Here is a 16868-nt window from a genome sequence, read left to right on the forward strand (position 1 = left end):
CATGTGGAGATCCAGAGACGTGAAGAAGGGCAGAGGACACGTGGAAATCCAGAGACTTGCAGACAGACGGAGAACATGTGGAGATCCAAAGACACACTGTGGACATGAGAAAACTAGAGCTGCTACAGACGGAGGAGTTAGAGGAACCTTCCTGTGTGTACTAACCTGCACTTTATTCATGAATGTACGCGTCACAGCTGATTATAGGGACACAACTACAATTAGGACATTAAACCTATTAATGCAGAAATCCCACTGGGTCAGTCGATTTTATAATCAGAGGTCACTGCCAGCGCCAGACACTAGCTCTCCAGGATTGTTAGCTCCACAGAACCAGGCATAGCAGTAGTACACTACCATGCTGCAGGCTATTGCTCCCTGTTATCACACACATGCTCTGAAGCAACCTGTGCAGATCGCTGCTCAGTTGAGGATCCTCCTCAGAGGTCGGACCAGCTAACCCAAAAAGCAGCACTCTTACCCCCACCTTCCCCAAAAGAACCATATGACATAGCTGACAGTCAGGTTCTGGCTTTATTTAATTCATTCCTAGAAATCAATTAAAAACCGATACAAAAACACAAAATAAAAACATCTTGGAAGTAAGAAAATGTAAAACGCCCAGACCTGACCACCTCCCACACCTAGACATCCTCCCAACCCCCCTTTTGCCGACAGAGGGATCCTTACCACAAACCACTACCAGCCATAACAAGAAAAAAAAAAACAAACAAACAAAAAAAAAACACCCTCCAAGCCATGTCCAGGGCCCTCTAGTGGCTGCTCCAAAGTTTTAGTACAAGTTCATTTCACGAGGATGAGACACAGGAGGAAAGCAGAGGAGATGCTGGAGGCGCACAGCAGAGTAGTGCAAACGTCAGCAGGAGGCGCCACCACTACACGCCGGGCACCGCACACCTGACAGAGGGGACGATAAATAACAGGACTGTTCAGGCAGCCGCAGGCAGGGGGCGGTCACACCACAAACGATGACGTCTGCTGGAAGTTCTTCTACAAAGACAGGAAAAAAAAAAGGTTTAGATTCTAACACAAGGTGGAGGCTGTGACCCCAAGGACTGGGCTGAAAATGCAGGAGGGAGGCTGTGACCCTGAGGACGGAGCTAGAAACACACACAGGAGAGGGGTGGCTGTGACTCAGAGGACTGAGCTAGAGACACACAGGAGGGAGGTTGTGACCCCGAAGACGGAGCTAGACACACACAGGAGGGAGGCTGTGACCACGAGGACCGAGTTAGAGAGACAAGATGGAGGCTGTGACTCCGAGGACTGAGCTAGAGACACACACAGGAGGCTGTGACCCAAAGGACGGAGCTAGAGACACACACAGAGGAGGGAGGCTGTGACCCCGAGGACTGACCTAGAGACACAGAAGACAGAGGCTGTGACTCCGAGGACTGAGCTAGAAACACACACAGGAGGGAGGAGGCTGTGACCTCGAGGACAGAGCTAGAGACACACACAGGAGGAAGGTTGTAAATCCGAGGACTGAGCTAGAGACACAGGAGGGAGGCTGTGATCCCGAAGACGGAGCTAGACACACACAGGAGGGAGGCTGTGACCCCGAGGACCGAGTTAGAGAGACAAGATGGAGGCTGTGACTCTGAGGACTGAGCTAGAGACATACACAGGAGGCTGTGACCCAAAGGACGGAGCTAGAGACACACACAGAGGAGGGAGGCTGTGACCCCGAGGACTGACCTAGAGACACAGAAGACAGAGGCTGTGACTCCGAGGACTGAGCTAGAAACACACACAGGAGGGAGGAGGCTGTGACCTCGAGGACAGAGCTAGAGACACACACAGGAGGAAGGTTGTAAATCCGAGGACTGAGCTAGAGACACAGGAGGGAGGCTGTGATCCCGAGGACTGAGCTAGACACACACAGGAGTGAGGCAGTGACTCCGATTACTGAGCTGGAGCCACACACAGAGGCAGGACACAGCAAACACAGAGCACATCCATCTCTTTCATCACACGACAGCCTCATATAATACGCAGCGTGGCCATCACGACATAACCGCCTGATATTCCACATGACGTGGCCTGAAGTCCCCTCACATGGCCCCTCATACTCACATCACTGCGCGTCTCAGATGGTTGGCTATAGATCACTTTTTTGCTGCAAAAAAATTAAAGGGAAAAAGAAAATCAGACACAATGACAACAGACATTGTGTCCAGGCCACTCCAGGGGAGGTGCAGTCATGGGGACATCTCTTCACTTACTTGGTTTTCTCTGAAATAGAAGTAGATAACAGAAATTAAACAGTGTACCCCCTGATGGCAAATAACCCCCACCAGAAGCCAGAAAGGAACTCACTGCCAATGTATCCGCGGCTGTACGCAAACCACACTCCGAATCCGATCAGAGCCAGGATAAGAAGGACGATGATGACTGCGGCCACGATGCCACCCACGTTCTTCTCATCTGTAAGAGGATCACTCAGCCCGTCACTGAAGTAAAAGGAGGCAGCAGGGTCTCCGACCCCACCACCAAGCAGCGGACCTCCCCTTGACCCACCCACCCACCGGCCTCCCACAATCCCACCACCGGGCAGGGCAGTGAGCGTTTCCTCGACACCACCATCAAGCCAGACAGCAGGCCTCCTCCGTCTCAACCACCAAGCCGGGCAGTGGGCCTTCCCCTGAACCCACCACCAAGCCAGGTAGTGGGCCTTCCCCCAACCCACCAGCGACCCTGGCAGCGGGCCTCCCCCCCGACCTACCACCGAGCCGGGCAGCGGGCCTCCCTCCTGACCCCACCATCGAGCAGGGCAGCGGGCCTCCCTCCCGACCCCACCACCGAGCCCAGCATCGAGCCTCCCTCCCGACCCCACCACCAAGCCGGGCAGCTGGCCTCCCTCCTGACCACACCACCGAGCCGGACAGCTGGCCTCTCTCCCGACCGCACCACCAGGCAGCGGACCCCCAGCTTACTCACAAGCCTCCATGGTGACTGTTGCAGATGACTGCCGGCCCTGATCATTGGTGGCCTCACAGGAATATTCACCAGAGTCCGCCTTCGTCACTGGGTTAAAAGTCTGATGAATAAGAAAAATTGTAATACCTGATCAGTAGTGCTCACTTAAACAAGAGAAGAGATCTGGTGCAGAGAGGAGGAATTATTTTAGCGACCTATGAGCAGCACAAGAAACATCTAGTATGGAGATGGGGGATTCAGAATGGCTGTGGGGATCATCACAGATCTAGGGGCAGTACAGAAAAGATCTTGTACAGATATGGGGGATATAGCAGGACTGTGGGGATCACAGATCTAGGAGCAGTACAGGAGAGATCTTGTATGGAGATAGGGAATCAAGCACGATTGTGGGGATCATTAGATATACAGTAGGAGCAGCACAAGAGAGATCTAATATAGAGAGGGGGGATCCAGCACAACTTTGGGGATCATCAGAAATCTAGGAGAACAGGGGAGATCTAGTGATCACTATGGGATTCCACCAATGGCTCATTCAGTGGAGGATTGTTACCAGCTGTCCAGTTACGGGGTCCATGATGTAGGTGGAGTTCTGGAAAGTGGGACTGCTCTTGGGGTCTTCAGGCATTTTGATCTTGTTCTTGTACCAGCTGAATGTGGGGCGAGGTGCGGCATCGTTCTCCACGCAGTACAGGGTAGTGGAGCTGCCAATGGTCACAGATGTGGGTACTTGAGCGATGGGCACAGATGGGGGAACTAAAAAGAAAATATGTTAGATGCAGTGCTGGGGAAAGAAGAGGATCAGTCAGGTCCCATAATCCCCCTTACCCAGGACCACCAGCGTTGTTGAGAGCTCCTTGACTACGGGTTTTCCTGAGGAGCTGTCTGTCGCCTCACACACATAGTTCCCCGCATCTTTCCGGGTCACGCTCTTAAGCGTCAGTCCTTGTAGGTAAAACAAAGCGCGACCTGCATAGGAGACTAGAGGAAGCAGCGATTACTTGCACAGGACCTGGGAAACTGACAGTACTACTATAACAATCATTCCCCCAGAGAATGTCTCATGTGAACATTGTATGAGCACGCACCAGTCAGCGCGCCATTGTAGTAGATCAAGGTGATGTCTTGCCCGGAAATAAACTTCCACTCAATGCGTGGATCCTTATAAGAAGGGGGATAATTACAGGCGAACTCCACATCTGCAGAGAAAGCACACAATCAGCACGGGGACAATGCACATGGTGGTAGGCAGCTCAGCATGTACAACAGGGTACTTACTGTCTCCTTCCTTCACGCGCTTCTCTTCGTCGCCCAGCACTGCAGCACCTGAGGAAAGAAGAAGCCATGAGCTTAACAGCAGGTCCACTAAAAACAGCAGGGACAAAACCTAGCCAGGAGCGACAGATCACCCCCCCAGAGTGAGCTCCTGAGGGCAGGGGCGAAAGCTATCTAGGAGAAACCGATCCCCCCCCCCCCTCTTCACCTTGGGGTATGCTCCTGGAGGCAGAGAAGAAAGCTATCCAGGAGTGATGGATCACCCAACCAAGGCATGCTCCTGTGGACATGGATGAAACAGCCGAGAGTGACAGATCAACCCCCCAGAGTGAGTTCCTGAGGGCAGGGACAAAAGCTATCCAGGAACAACAGATCACCTCCCCCCCCAGAGTGAGCTCCTGAGGACAGGGACGACAGCTAGGCAGAAGCAACAGATCATCTCCCTGGGGCGTGCTTCTGGGGACAGCGACAAAAGCGAGCCAGGAGCGATGGATAACAGCCCCAGAGCGAGCTCCTGGGGGTAGGGGGAAAAGCTATCCAGGAGAAAGATCGCCCACTGCGGGGCATGCTCCTGGGGGCAGGGACGACAGCTATCCAGGAGCGATGGGTCACACACCCTAGAGTGAGCTCCTGAGGGCAGGGAAGAAAGCTTGCAAGAAGCAACAGATCATCCCCCCCCCTGCAGCATGCTCCTGAGGACAGGTACAAAAGTGAACCAGGAGACACAGATCAATACCACTCTGCGGCATGCTCATAGAGACAGGGACAAAGGCTAGCCAGGAGCGACAGGTCACACTCCCCAGTGTGAGTTCCCGAGGGCAGGGACGAAAGCTAGCCTGGAAACACAGATCATCACCCTGCCCCCAGGGCATGCTCCTGGGGGCAGGGACAAAAAGCTAGACAGAAGCGACGGATCACACCCCCAGAATGAGCTCCAGGGCAGGGACGAAAGCTAGCCAGGAGCGAAGGATCACACCCCCAGAGTGAGTTCCTGAGGGCAGGGATGAAAGTTAGCCAGGAGAAACCAATAGCACCCCCCCCCCCCCGTGGCATTATCCTGGGGGCAGGGACAATAGTTAGACAGGAGCAAGGGATCACACCCCAAGAGTGAGCTCCTCAGTGCAGGGACAAAAACTAGCCAAGATCAACTGATCACACCTTCCCCGGGGCCAGCCTCTTTTGCACAGGTACAAAAAGCTAGCCAGGAGTGACAGATAACACCCCAAGAGTGAGCTACTGAGGGCAGGGATGAAAGCTAGCCCGGAGACACAGATCAATCAGTTCCCCGGGGCATCACTCTCTCGGGGCATACTCAAGTGGGCAGGGACAAAAGCTAGCCAGGACCGATGGATCACAGCCCTAGAGTGAGCTTCTGAGGGCAGAGACAAAAGCTAGTCAGGAGCGAAAGATCACACCCTCAGAACGAGCTCCAGAGGGCTAAGATGAAAGCTTGCCAGGAGAGAAAGATCACCCTTCCTCAGGCCAGCGCCAGGCAAAATGCCCCTTAATGGCTGTGAGTGACAAATCACCCCCCTAGGGCAAGCTCCTGGGGCAGGAACGATAGCTAGCCAGGAGAGACAGGTCTCCCACCAGGGTGAGCTCCAGAAGAAAGGGACGACAGCTAGCTAGAAATGATGGCTCACCCCGCAGGGTGAGATTTGGGGACTGGGAAACTCGAGGTAGGATCAATTGGCTGTCACCCCTCTCTAAGGAGAGCTCCTGAGGATAGGAATGACAGCTAAAAGCAACAGGTCACCCCTAACCGTCCCCCACCCCTGCACCGAGCAAGCTCCCAAGGACTGGGACAACAGCTAGCTAGGATCAACTGGTCACCTCTCCACCCCAGGAAGTAGCTGTGAGCAATAGGGTCTCTCCACAGGGCGATTTATTGGGGACTGGGACACTCATTAGCTATGTTGTAAATAGCAAGTGGAATAAAACTTTTACTGTTACCATTTAAAACTACAATAAAACCAACCAACACCTCAGTGAACAAAAGACTACAATCTTAACCCCTATAGTATTTGTCTGGTTATAGGGATATTTTATTCAACCAAACAATCCTGGGATACAATAACCAGGTATTTCACAAATGTCGTTTTTATATGTCAAAATGACTGGCGATTTAACACATTCACAAGTGCACCATATGCATATCTTACATGTGTACTTCAGCCAAAGAGAGCCGTCATACGGCTGTTTTGTCAGCATCCAGTTGCAGCATGTAAATAGAGGCACACGCAAAGACAGGGACGCTCCCCAGATATTAGGAGTAACAGGTCTTCAACACCCACCTTCCTAGGTTCAGTTCCTGGTGACAGGGTTGAAAGCTAGCTAGGAGCGACAGGTTCCACCCCTCAAGTGTTAAATCCTGAGGCCTGGACAACAGCTAGCCAGAGGCAAAGAATCAGTCCCTAACACCCAGGACAAGCAAGCATGACAACTAGCCAGCAGCAACAAGGAGAGCTCCAGGTCACAGGGAAGCTCACTAGCTAGCAGCGAGGAGTCATCATCAACCCTAGGGAGAACTCCTGGTCACAGGGAAGCTCGCTAGCTAGGAGCGAGGGGTTGTCAACACCACTAGGGAGAGCACCTGGGAATAGGGACTTCGCTAGCTAGAAGTCGTCACCAACCATAGGAAAAGCTCAGGGACATTTGCTAGCTAGGAGCAAGGAATAGTCACCAACCCTAGGGAGAGCTCCTGAGGACAGGTACACCACGTCATGCCCCAGGAGAGCAGAACAGGAGCAGAGAGGCAGGAAGTGACAGAGCAGGTCGCACTGGTCAGGTCACATTTTGTGCACTGTTTACACAGCGGAAGGGAGTCAGGGGACACTGACTAATTCAACACTCCTGCTTGACGGCAGTGAATGGAGCCGTACTTCCTACGTCCCTGCAGGCAGGCAATTTACAACTCCTATGTGTAGAACATCACAAGAAATCCAGGAAAGCTGCAGACGTACTCTCTGAACTTGTCCACGTAAGCCAATAGTCAAAGGGGACTGAATGGTCTCCACATGAAAGAAAAGTGTCACTACATCCAAAAACAGGAAATGCCACCACTCAGCCCGAATATATGTAGTGTGCAGAGTCATGGATGAAGTGTTGGAGAACAGATACTTGTCACTACGCATGATGGCGCTAGTGATGTGAAACCAGGATAGTTACCTTCAGCACACTACGTGTTGGGACGGTTTATATAATGTTACTAGCTGAAGAGCCCGGCGTTGCCTGGGCATAGTAAATATCTGTGGTTAGTTATAGCACCTCACTTCTCTTATTTTCCCATCACGCCTCTCATTTTCCCAATCACATCTCTCATTTTCCCCCTCACATCTCTCATTTTCCCCCTCACTCCTCTCATTCCCCCCTAACACTTGTCATTTCAACCTCACATCTGTCATTTCCTGATCACTCCACTATTTTTCCTCACTCCTCTCATTTTGCACTCACACCTTTTCATTTTCACCTCACACCTCATTTTCACCTCATCACCTCAGTATATACATGTTTGTCATCTCCCTTATATATAGTATACATATGTATGTCATCTCCTGCATATAGTATATACCTGTATGTCATCTCCCCTGTATATAGTATATACCTGCTGTGTGTCATCTCCCCTATATATAGTATATACCTGTATGTCATCTCCTCCTGTATATAGTATATACCTGTGTGTCATCTCCCCTGTATATAGTATATATCTGTGTGTCATCTCCTCCTGTATATAGTATATACCTGCATGTCATCTTCTATATATAGTATATACCGGTATGTCATCTCCTCCTGTATATAGTATATACCTGTGTGTCATCTCCCCTGTATATAGTATATATCTGTGTGTCATCTCCTCCGGTATATAGTATATACCTGCATGTCATCTTCTATATACAGGTCCTTCTAAAAAAATTAGCATATAGTGTTAAATTTCATTATTTACCATAATGTAATGATTACAATTAAACTTTCATATATTATAGATTCATTATCCACCAACTGAAATTTGTCAGGTCTTTTATTGTTTTAATACTGATGATTTTGGCATACAACTCCTGATAACCCAAAAAACCTGTCTCAATAAATTAGCATATTTCACCCATCCAATCAAATAAAAGTGTTTTTTAATAACAAACAAAAAAACCAACAAATAATAATGTTCAGTTATGCACTCAATACTTGGTCGGGAATCCTTTGGCAGAAATGACTGCTTCAATGCGGCGTGGCATGGAGGCAATCAGCCTGTGACACTGCTGAGATGTTATGGAGGCCCAGGATGCTTCAATAGCGGCCTTAAGCTCATCCAGAGTGTTGGGTCTTGCGTCTCTCAACTTTCTCTTCACAATATCCCACAGATTCTCTATGGGGTTCAGGTCAGGAGAGTTGGCAGGCCAATTGAGCACAGTAATACCATGGTCAATAAACCATTTACCAGTGGTTTTTTTATCTCCATAAAGCATTTCAGCCGATGGAAGCATGAAGTGCTCCAAAATCTCCTGATAGCTAGCTGCATTGACCCTGCCCTTGATGAAACACAGTGGACCAACACCAGCAGCTGACATGGCACCCCACACCATCACTGACTGTGGGTACTTGACACTGGACTTCAGGCATTTTGGCATTTCCTTCTCCCCAGTCTTCCTCCAGACTCTGGCACCTTGATTTCCGAATGACATGCAAAATTTGCTTTCATCAGAAAAAAGTACTTGGGACCACTTAGCAACAGTCCAGTGCTGCTTCTCTGTAGCCCAGGTCAGGCGCCTCTGCCGCTGTTTATGGTTCAAAAGTGGCTTTACCTGGGGAATGCGGCACCTGTAGCCCATTTCCTGCACACGCCTGTGCACGGTGGCTCTGGATGTTTCCACACCAGACTCAGTCCACTGCTTCCTCAGGTTCCCCAAGGTCTGGAATCGGTCCTTCTCCACAATCTTCCTCAGGGTCCGGTCTCCTCTTCTCGTTGTACAGCGTTTTCTTCCACATTGTTTCCTTCCAACAGACTTACCATTGAGGTGCCTTGATACAGCACTCTGGGAACAGCCTATTTGTTGAGAAATTTCTTTCTGGGTCTTACCCTCTTGCTTGAGGGTGTCAATGATGGCCTTCTTGACATCTGTCAGGTCGCTAGTCTTACCCATGATGGGGGTTTTGAGTAATGAACCAGGCAGGGAGTTTATAAAAGCCTCAGGTATCTTTTGCATGTGTTTAGAGTTAATTAGTTGATTCAGAAGATTAGGGTAATAGGTCGTTTAGAGAACCTTTTCTTGATATGCTAATTTATTGAGACAGGTTTTTGGGTTATCAGGAGTTGTATGCCAAAATCATCAGTATTAAAACAATAAAAGACCTGACAAATTTCAGTTGGTGGATAATGAATCTATAATATATGAAAGTTTAATTGTAATCATTACATTATGGTAAATAATGAAATTTAACACTATATGCTAATTTTTTGAGAAGGACCTGTATAGCATATACCTGTATGTCATCTCCTCCTGTATATAGTATATACCTGTATGTCATCTCCTCCTGTATATATATGTACCTGCATGTCATCTCCTCCTCTATATAGTATATACCTGTGTGTCATCTCCTCCTGTATATAGTATATATCTATGTGTCATCTCCTCCTGTATTAGACCTCGTTCACACGTTATTTGCTCAGTATTTTTACCTCAGTATTTGTAAGCTAAATTGGCAGCCTGATAAATCCCCAGCCAACAGGAAGCCCTCCCCCTGGCAGTATATATTAGCTCACACATACACATAATAGACAGGTCATGTGACTGACAGCTGCCGTATTTCCTATATGGTACATTTGTTGTAGTTTGTCTGCTTATTAATCAGATTTTTATTTTTGACGGATAATACCAGACTTGTGTGTGTTTTAGGGCGAGTTTCGTTTGTCAAGTTGTGTGTGTTGAGTTGCGTGTGGCGACATGCATGTAGCGACTTTTGTGAGATGAGTTTTGTGTGGCAACATGCGTGTAGCAACTTTTTGTGTGTCGAGTTGCATGTGACAGGTTAGTGTAGCAAGTTGTGTGCAGCAAGTTTTGCGCGTGGCGAGTTTTGTGTGTGGTGCCTTTTGAGTATGTGCAAGTTTTGTGTGAGGCAACTTTTGCATGTGTCGCAACTTTTGTGCATGTGGCAATTTTTCCGCGTGTGCAAGTTTTGCGTGTGGCGAGTTTTCCATGAGGTGAGTTTTGCAAGAGCCTAGTTTTTGCATGTGGCGAGTTCTGCGCGTGGCGAGTTTTGAGTGGCGACTTTTGTGTTTCGACTTTTATGTGGCGAGGTTGGTGTATTTGTGGTGAAATGTGTGCTGAGGGTAATATGTGTTCAAGCACGTGGTAGTGTGTGGCGCATTTTGTGTGTGTTCATATCCCCTGTGTGGTGAGTATCCCATGTCGGGGCCCCACCTTAGCAACTGTACGGTATATACTCTTTGGCGCCATCGCTCTCATTCTTTAAGTCCCCCTTGTTCACATCTGGCAGCTGTCAATTTGCCTCCTACACTTTTCCTTTCATTTTTTCCCCATTATGTAGATAGGGTCAAAATTGTTTGGTGAATTGAAAAGCGCGGGGTTAAAATTTCACCTCACAACATAGCCTATGACGCTCTCAGGGTCCAGACGTGTGACTGTGCAAAATTTTGTGGCTGTAACTGCGACGCCTCCAACACTTTTCCTTTCACTTTTTTCCCTCATTATGTAGATAGGGGCAAAATTGTTTGGTGAATTGGAACACGCAGGGTTAAAATTTCGCCTTACAACATAGCCTATGACTGCAAAATTTTGTGGCTGTAGCTGCGACGGTGCAGATGCCAATCCCGGACATACATACACACACACACACACATTCAGCTTTATATATTAGATATAATGGGTTGGTTTTAGTGGACCTCCATAGAGCGGGTGTGAGGAGGTCCAAGTATCTCCCCTGCAGTCCTTAAAGGACCTGTGTGATGTCAGGATCATTTTGATCAGTCACATGATGGAGGGAATGCAAGGTCTGGGCTTAAAGGGAAGGTACCGCGTTTGTAGGTCATTAATAAATCACTGTAATGTAGCATAACATGCTGCTATAAGCAAGTTTGAAATGCATGTGAAACAGATTTCATGTGTTATATGAGTTTAAAGAATGCACTGGGGGCTGACATCTTTGTTTTGCAGCAGTAGCAGGGCACTATCAGTGTCAGATTACGGCACCCCATGGACATAGGAGATAATAGACCAGCACGGACCCCATCTGTAACATTGCAGCAGCATTAGCAGTGAGCTGGGCACGCCTCTGTGGGCTGCACAACTCACTGCTGTAGGTGTGACTAGCTGCCATTTTATTATAGCCCTGTGCTATCACAGGACAGAAGAAGCTCTCACTGCTCCTCTGTACTCCAAGCAGGCACATCCTCTGCTCCTCACACTCTGCCCTGTGTGCTCCTGCTGTGTCTCCCCCTCTCCCTCACACACAGTCCCTGTGATCTCCAGTAAGCTGCACTCACAGCCTGCAGAGAGGAAGGTGACACCTGGAGAGAGGGAGCAGGGCAGCTGACAGGACAGGGATTAAGGTGGGGGAATGTTATTCACAAAAAATGCTGCTGAGCCCACTGTGTTCTGCTCCTCTGTAAACAAGCTGTGCCTCTGATGCAGTAACTGCTGGTGACAGCAGGTGACAGGGCAGTCACACACAAAATGGTGCTGCCCTGTGATGCTGCTCTTCATTCTTACTGTTAGAAGCAAAATTGGGGCAGTAACTGCTGACATCACCATTTCCCTCCCCTTTTGGGTGGTCTAATATCCCTGGGGCAGAGCTGCTAAATCTTACTATAGCTGCTTGAGGTCTAAAACGTAAAATGCTCCCCTTAGTGGTAAATATGTATATTTGTAGAAAAATATATAATATTTTTCATATAGAAATGTTTGCAAACAGTGCAAACATTGCATTAATACATTTTGATTACTATTTTAAGCTTAATTTCACAAAAAAACAAAATGCAAGAAAACTGGTGGCACCTTCGCTTTAAATGGCTGACTGCCAAAGCCTTCAGTGGTTTCTGGAGAGATAGGACTCCAGGAAAGTGTGTGCTAATCTGAACTATGGAAATTGATGTCTGTGAGTGGGCTGATCCTGCTAGGAAAAGGACTGTTTTCTTTTTGTCTTGCCCAGAGGGCTGTCTTCACTTTCCCAAATTGGTTTATGCTACTATAATAAACCAAGCCTTTTCTTAAAGAGACAGTGTTCCAGTTTTACCTCTGGATCCAGCCGAGTGAGCCGCATTACCACAGCAGCGCACACGGGTGCGGTACAGCCGCGGGGCAGCAGCGCACACGGGCGCGGGGCAGCAGCGCACACGGGCGCGGGGCAGCAGCGCACACGGGCGCGGGGCAGCAGCGCACACGGGCGCGGGGCAGCAGCGCACACGGGCGCGGTACAGCCGCGGGCAGCAGCGCACACGGGCGCGGTACAGCCGCGGGCCAGCAGCGCACACGGGCGCGGTACAGCCGCGGCCAGCAGCGCACACGGGCGCGATACAGCCGCGGCCAGCAGCGCACACGGGCACGATACAGCCGCGGGCCAGCAGCGCACACGGGCGCGGTACAGCCGCGGGCAGCAATACACTAGTGTGGTACAGTCACAGGCAGCAGTACACACTAGTGTGGTACAGTCACAGGCAGCAGTACACTAGTGTGGTACAGTCACAGGCAGCAGTACACTAGTGTGGTACAGTCACAGGCAGCAGTACACACTGGTGTGGTACAGTCACAGGCAGCAGTACACTAGTGTGGTACAGTCACAGGCAGCAGTACACACTAGTGTGGTACAGTCACAGGCAGCAGTACACTAGTGTGGTACAGTCACAGGCAGCAGTACACACTAGTGTGGTACAGTCACAGGCAGCAGTACACTAGTGTGGTACAGTCACAGGCAGCAGTACACACTAGTGTGGTACTGTCACAGGCAGCCGTATACACTAGTGCGGTACACTGGCAGGCAGCAATACACACTAGTGCGGTACAGTCACAGGCAGTGGTACAAACTAGAGCGGTACAGTCACAGGCAGCAGTAAACATGGGTGCGGAACACATACACTGATACGGCGCAGTCGCTGGCAGTGGTACACGGGTGCAATGCAGAAGCAGTATAGTCGCAGGCGGTATAGTCGCAGGCGGGAGTACACACGGGTACAGTACAGAAGTGGTGCGGTACAGATGCTCAAGGCCCCTTTCATACACCTTTTTTTGCCAATCACAATCCGTCGAATTTTGAAAAAAATGAATCCGGCGAGTGATGCCTCCGATTCAGATTTTTTCTCATAAACTTGTATTAGAGATGGATTGCGCTCGGATGGCCTCACGTATCATCCGTCGTTCGCCGAATCCATCGAAAATCGTCCGGCGGCTGGAGACAACGGACAAAGTAACGTTTTTTGTGTACGTCGAAAAAACAGCCTTCTGGCGTTTTCTAGAATGGAAGCCTATGGCGCCAGGTCCGTCAAATGACGAAAACCGGCGACTGATTCTTCTTTTTTTTTTTTTTTTTTTAACTGAGCATGCTCTGATCCAATTAGTCAGATCCACTAGTCGGAACCGTTCAAAAAAATGGATCCGTTGCATCAGTTTGTCACAATCTGCGAGGGATCCGTCAATCCAATGGATTGTGACTGACGGCAAAAAACTGATGTGTGAAAGGAGCCTAACAGTCGCAGTCAGCAGTACACACAGGTACGGTACAGACACTGTATATTCGTGGGCAGCAGAACACATGGAAGTGTTACAGTCATGGGACAAAGTACACACTGGTGTGGTACAGAAGTGGTATAGTTGTGGATAGCAGTACACAGGCAGGCAGACTAGGCAACCACCTAGGGCCCCTGAAGCCCAGCCAGTGGCCTGCTGCTAATAGCGGCAAACCATGCAGCCACAATGGGGCCCGTGAGTCAGATGCCAATACAGTGGAAAGCAATAATGGAGGAGAAAGCTTCAGATGACACTCCTTCACCCATCATTTCCCTCTACCACTGACAGTGAGTGCGCGATTATATCGCCCCACACAGCATGTATGTATGTATGTATGTATGTATGTATGTATGTATGTATGTATGTATGTATGTATATATGTATATATATATATGTATATATATATATATATATATATATATATATATATATATATATATATATATATATATATATATATATATATATATATATATATATATATATATATATATATACCGTATATACTCAAGTATAAGCCGACCCGAGTATAAGCCGACCCCCCTAATTTTGCCACAAAAAAATGGGAAAACTTATTGACTCGAGTATAAGCCTAGGGTGGAAAATGCAGCAGCTACTGGTAAATTTAAAAAATAAAAATAGATGCTCCATACCGTTCATTATTGCCCCATAGATGCTCCATATACAACTGTGCTATATAGAATGCTCTGCACCGTTCATTATGGCCCCATAGATGCTCCTTATAAAGCTGTGCCCCATATATAATGCTCTGCACCATTGATTATGGCCCCATAGATGCTCCATATATAATGCTGTGCCATATAGAATGCTGCTGCTGCAATAAAAAAAAAAAAAAAATCACATACTCACCTCTCTTCGCTCAGGAGGCCGGCGCTTTCAATATTTACCTGCTCCTCGTGCGGCTCCGTCTCCAGGACCAGCATTGATGCTCAGCAGAGGGCGCGCACTGACTACGTCACAGCGCCCTCTAACCTAAGCGTCACTGCTAGAGGACGCTGCAGACGGAGCCGCACCGGAGCGAGGAGCAGGTAAATATAGCGCAGCGCTGCGCTCCCCTTACCTGCTGCGGCGCGGTCCCTGCAGTCCCTGGCTTCTCCGGCGCTGCAGCTTCTTCCTGTAATTGAGCGGTCAGAGTTACCGGTCATTTACAGCAATGAATATGCGGCTCCTCCCCTATGGGAGGTGGAGCCGCCTATTCATTTCTGTAATGAGCGGTGCCATGTGACCACTCAGTACAGGAAGAATCTGCAGCGCCGGGGAAGCCAGGGACGTGCAGGGACCGTGTCGAGAGAAGGTAAGTATAACTACACAGCCCCCGCTCCCCCTCACCTGCCGACCTCCCGGTATATGACTCGAGTATAAGCCGAGAGGGGGACTTTCAGCCCAAAAAAATGGGCTGAAAATCTCGGCTTATACTCGAATATATATATATATATATATATATATATATATATATATATATATATATATATATATATATATATATATATATATATATATATATATATATATATATATATATATATATATATATATATATACACATATACACACACACTGCATGAGCCCCACACAGCCTCCCTATATACTGCATGAGCCCCTCACAACCTCCCTATATAGTGTATGAGCCCCACACAGCCTCCCTATATACACTGCATGAGCCCCACACAGCCTCCCTATATATATACTGCATAAGCCCCACACAGCCTCACTATATACACTGCATGAGCCCCACACAGCCTCCCTATATATATACTGCATAAGCCCCACACAGCCTCACTATATACACTGCATGAGCCCCACACAGCCTCCCTATATATATACTGCATGAGCCCCACACAGCCTCCCTATATACACTGCATGAGCTCCACACAGCCTACCTATATACTGTACACTGCATGTGCCCCACACAGCCTCCCTATATATACTGCATGAGCCCCACACAGCCTCCCTATATACACTGCATGTGCCCCACACAGCCTCCCCATATACACTGGGTGTGCCCCACACAGCCTCCCTATATAGTGTATGAGCCCCACACAGCCTCCCTATATACACTGCATGAGCCCCACACAGCCTCACTATATACACTGCATGAGCCCCACACAGCCTCCCTATATATATACTGCATGAGCCCCACACAGCCTCACTATATACACTGCATGAGCCCCACACAGCCTCCCTATATACACTGCATGAGCCCCACACAGCCTCCCTATATACACTGCATGAGCCCCTCACAGCCTCCCTATATACACTGCATGAGCCCCTCACAGCCTCCCTATATACTGTATGAGCCCCACACAGCCACCCCATATACAGCATGATCCCCACACAGCCACCCCATATACAGCATGATCCCCCACACAGCCTCTCGTACGCAGCACCATGTCAAACCCCCATAGCCTCCCCATGCCCACCCATACACGAAAAAGAAATAAACAACACACCACATACTCACCTCGGTCCTGTTACCTGGCGCTCCGCTTCTCTCCCCGCCTCCGCTCACACGCTGATTGGTGGAGGAAGTGGCCTCCTCCACCAAAGAAGTCAGCGGCGGGCGCAGCACAGACCCAGACATAGAAACAGCAAGCGGTCGGGCACTGTGCGGCCCTTGGACCTCAGATTTCCAGCCCCACAACTGTCTCGGTCCACGGGCCGGACTGAGAGCCAGAGGGCCGGATGTGGCCCGCACTTTACCCAGGCCTGGTTTAGACATAGCAACAAAAAGTACCTTTATATATTCGAGTATAAGCCGAGATTTTCAGCCCACTTTTTTGGGCTGAAAGTAACCCTCTCTGCTTATACTCGAGTCATTCCCAGGGGTCGGCAGGGGAGGGGGTGCGACAGCTGTGTAATAATTCTCAACTGCTCCTGGCACGG

The 16868-nt window shown here is 49.1% G+C and overlaps 1 protein-coding gene across 1 annotated transcript in view; it reads right to left on the reverse strand.

Annotated features, from left to right (window-relative positions):
* Window positions 1–515: 515 nt before the first annotated feature.
* Window positions 516–16868, reverse strand: part of F11R (F11 receptor) — a 36182-nt gene continuing 19829 nt past the window's right edge. Inside the window, exons 2-10 of the mRNA XM_069726166.1 lie at window positions 4237–4284; window positions 4047–4157; window positions 3787–3939; window positions 3512–3714; window positions 2962–3061; window positions 2341–2448; window positions 2247–2256; window positions 2098–2140; window positions 516–1011 (exon numbers count right to left, since the gene is read on the reverse strand). Of these exons, the coding sequence (XP_069582267.1) occupies window positions 976–1011; window positions 2098–2140; window positions 2247–2256; window positions 2341–2448; window positions 2962–3061; window positions 3512–3714; window positions 3787–3939; window positions 4047–4157; window positions 4237–4284 (812 nt within the window). The 3' untranslated portion in view covers window positions 516–975. The remainder of the gene's footprint in view (window positions 1012–2097; window positions 2141–2246; window positions 2257–2340; window positions 2449–2961; window positions 3062–3511; window positions 3715–3786; window positions 3940–4046; window positions 4158–4236; window positions 4285–16868) is intronic.

The sequence above is a fragment of the Ranitomeya imitator genome, chromosome 1 (genome assembly GCF_032444005.1).
Source record: "Ranitomeya imitator isolate aRanImi1 chromosome 1, aRanImi1.pri, whole genome shotgun sequence".
NCBI lineage: Eukaryota > Metazoa > Chordata > Amphibia > Anura > Dendrobatidae > Ranitomeya > Ranitomeya imitator.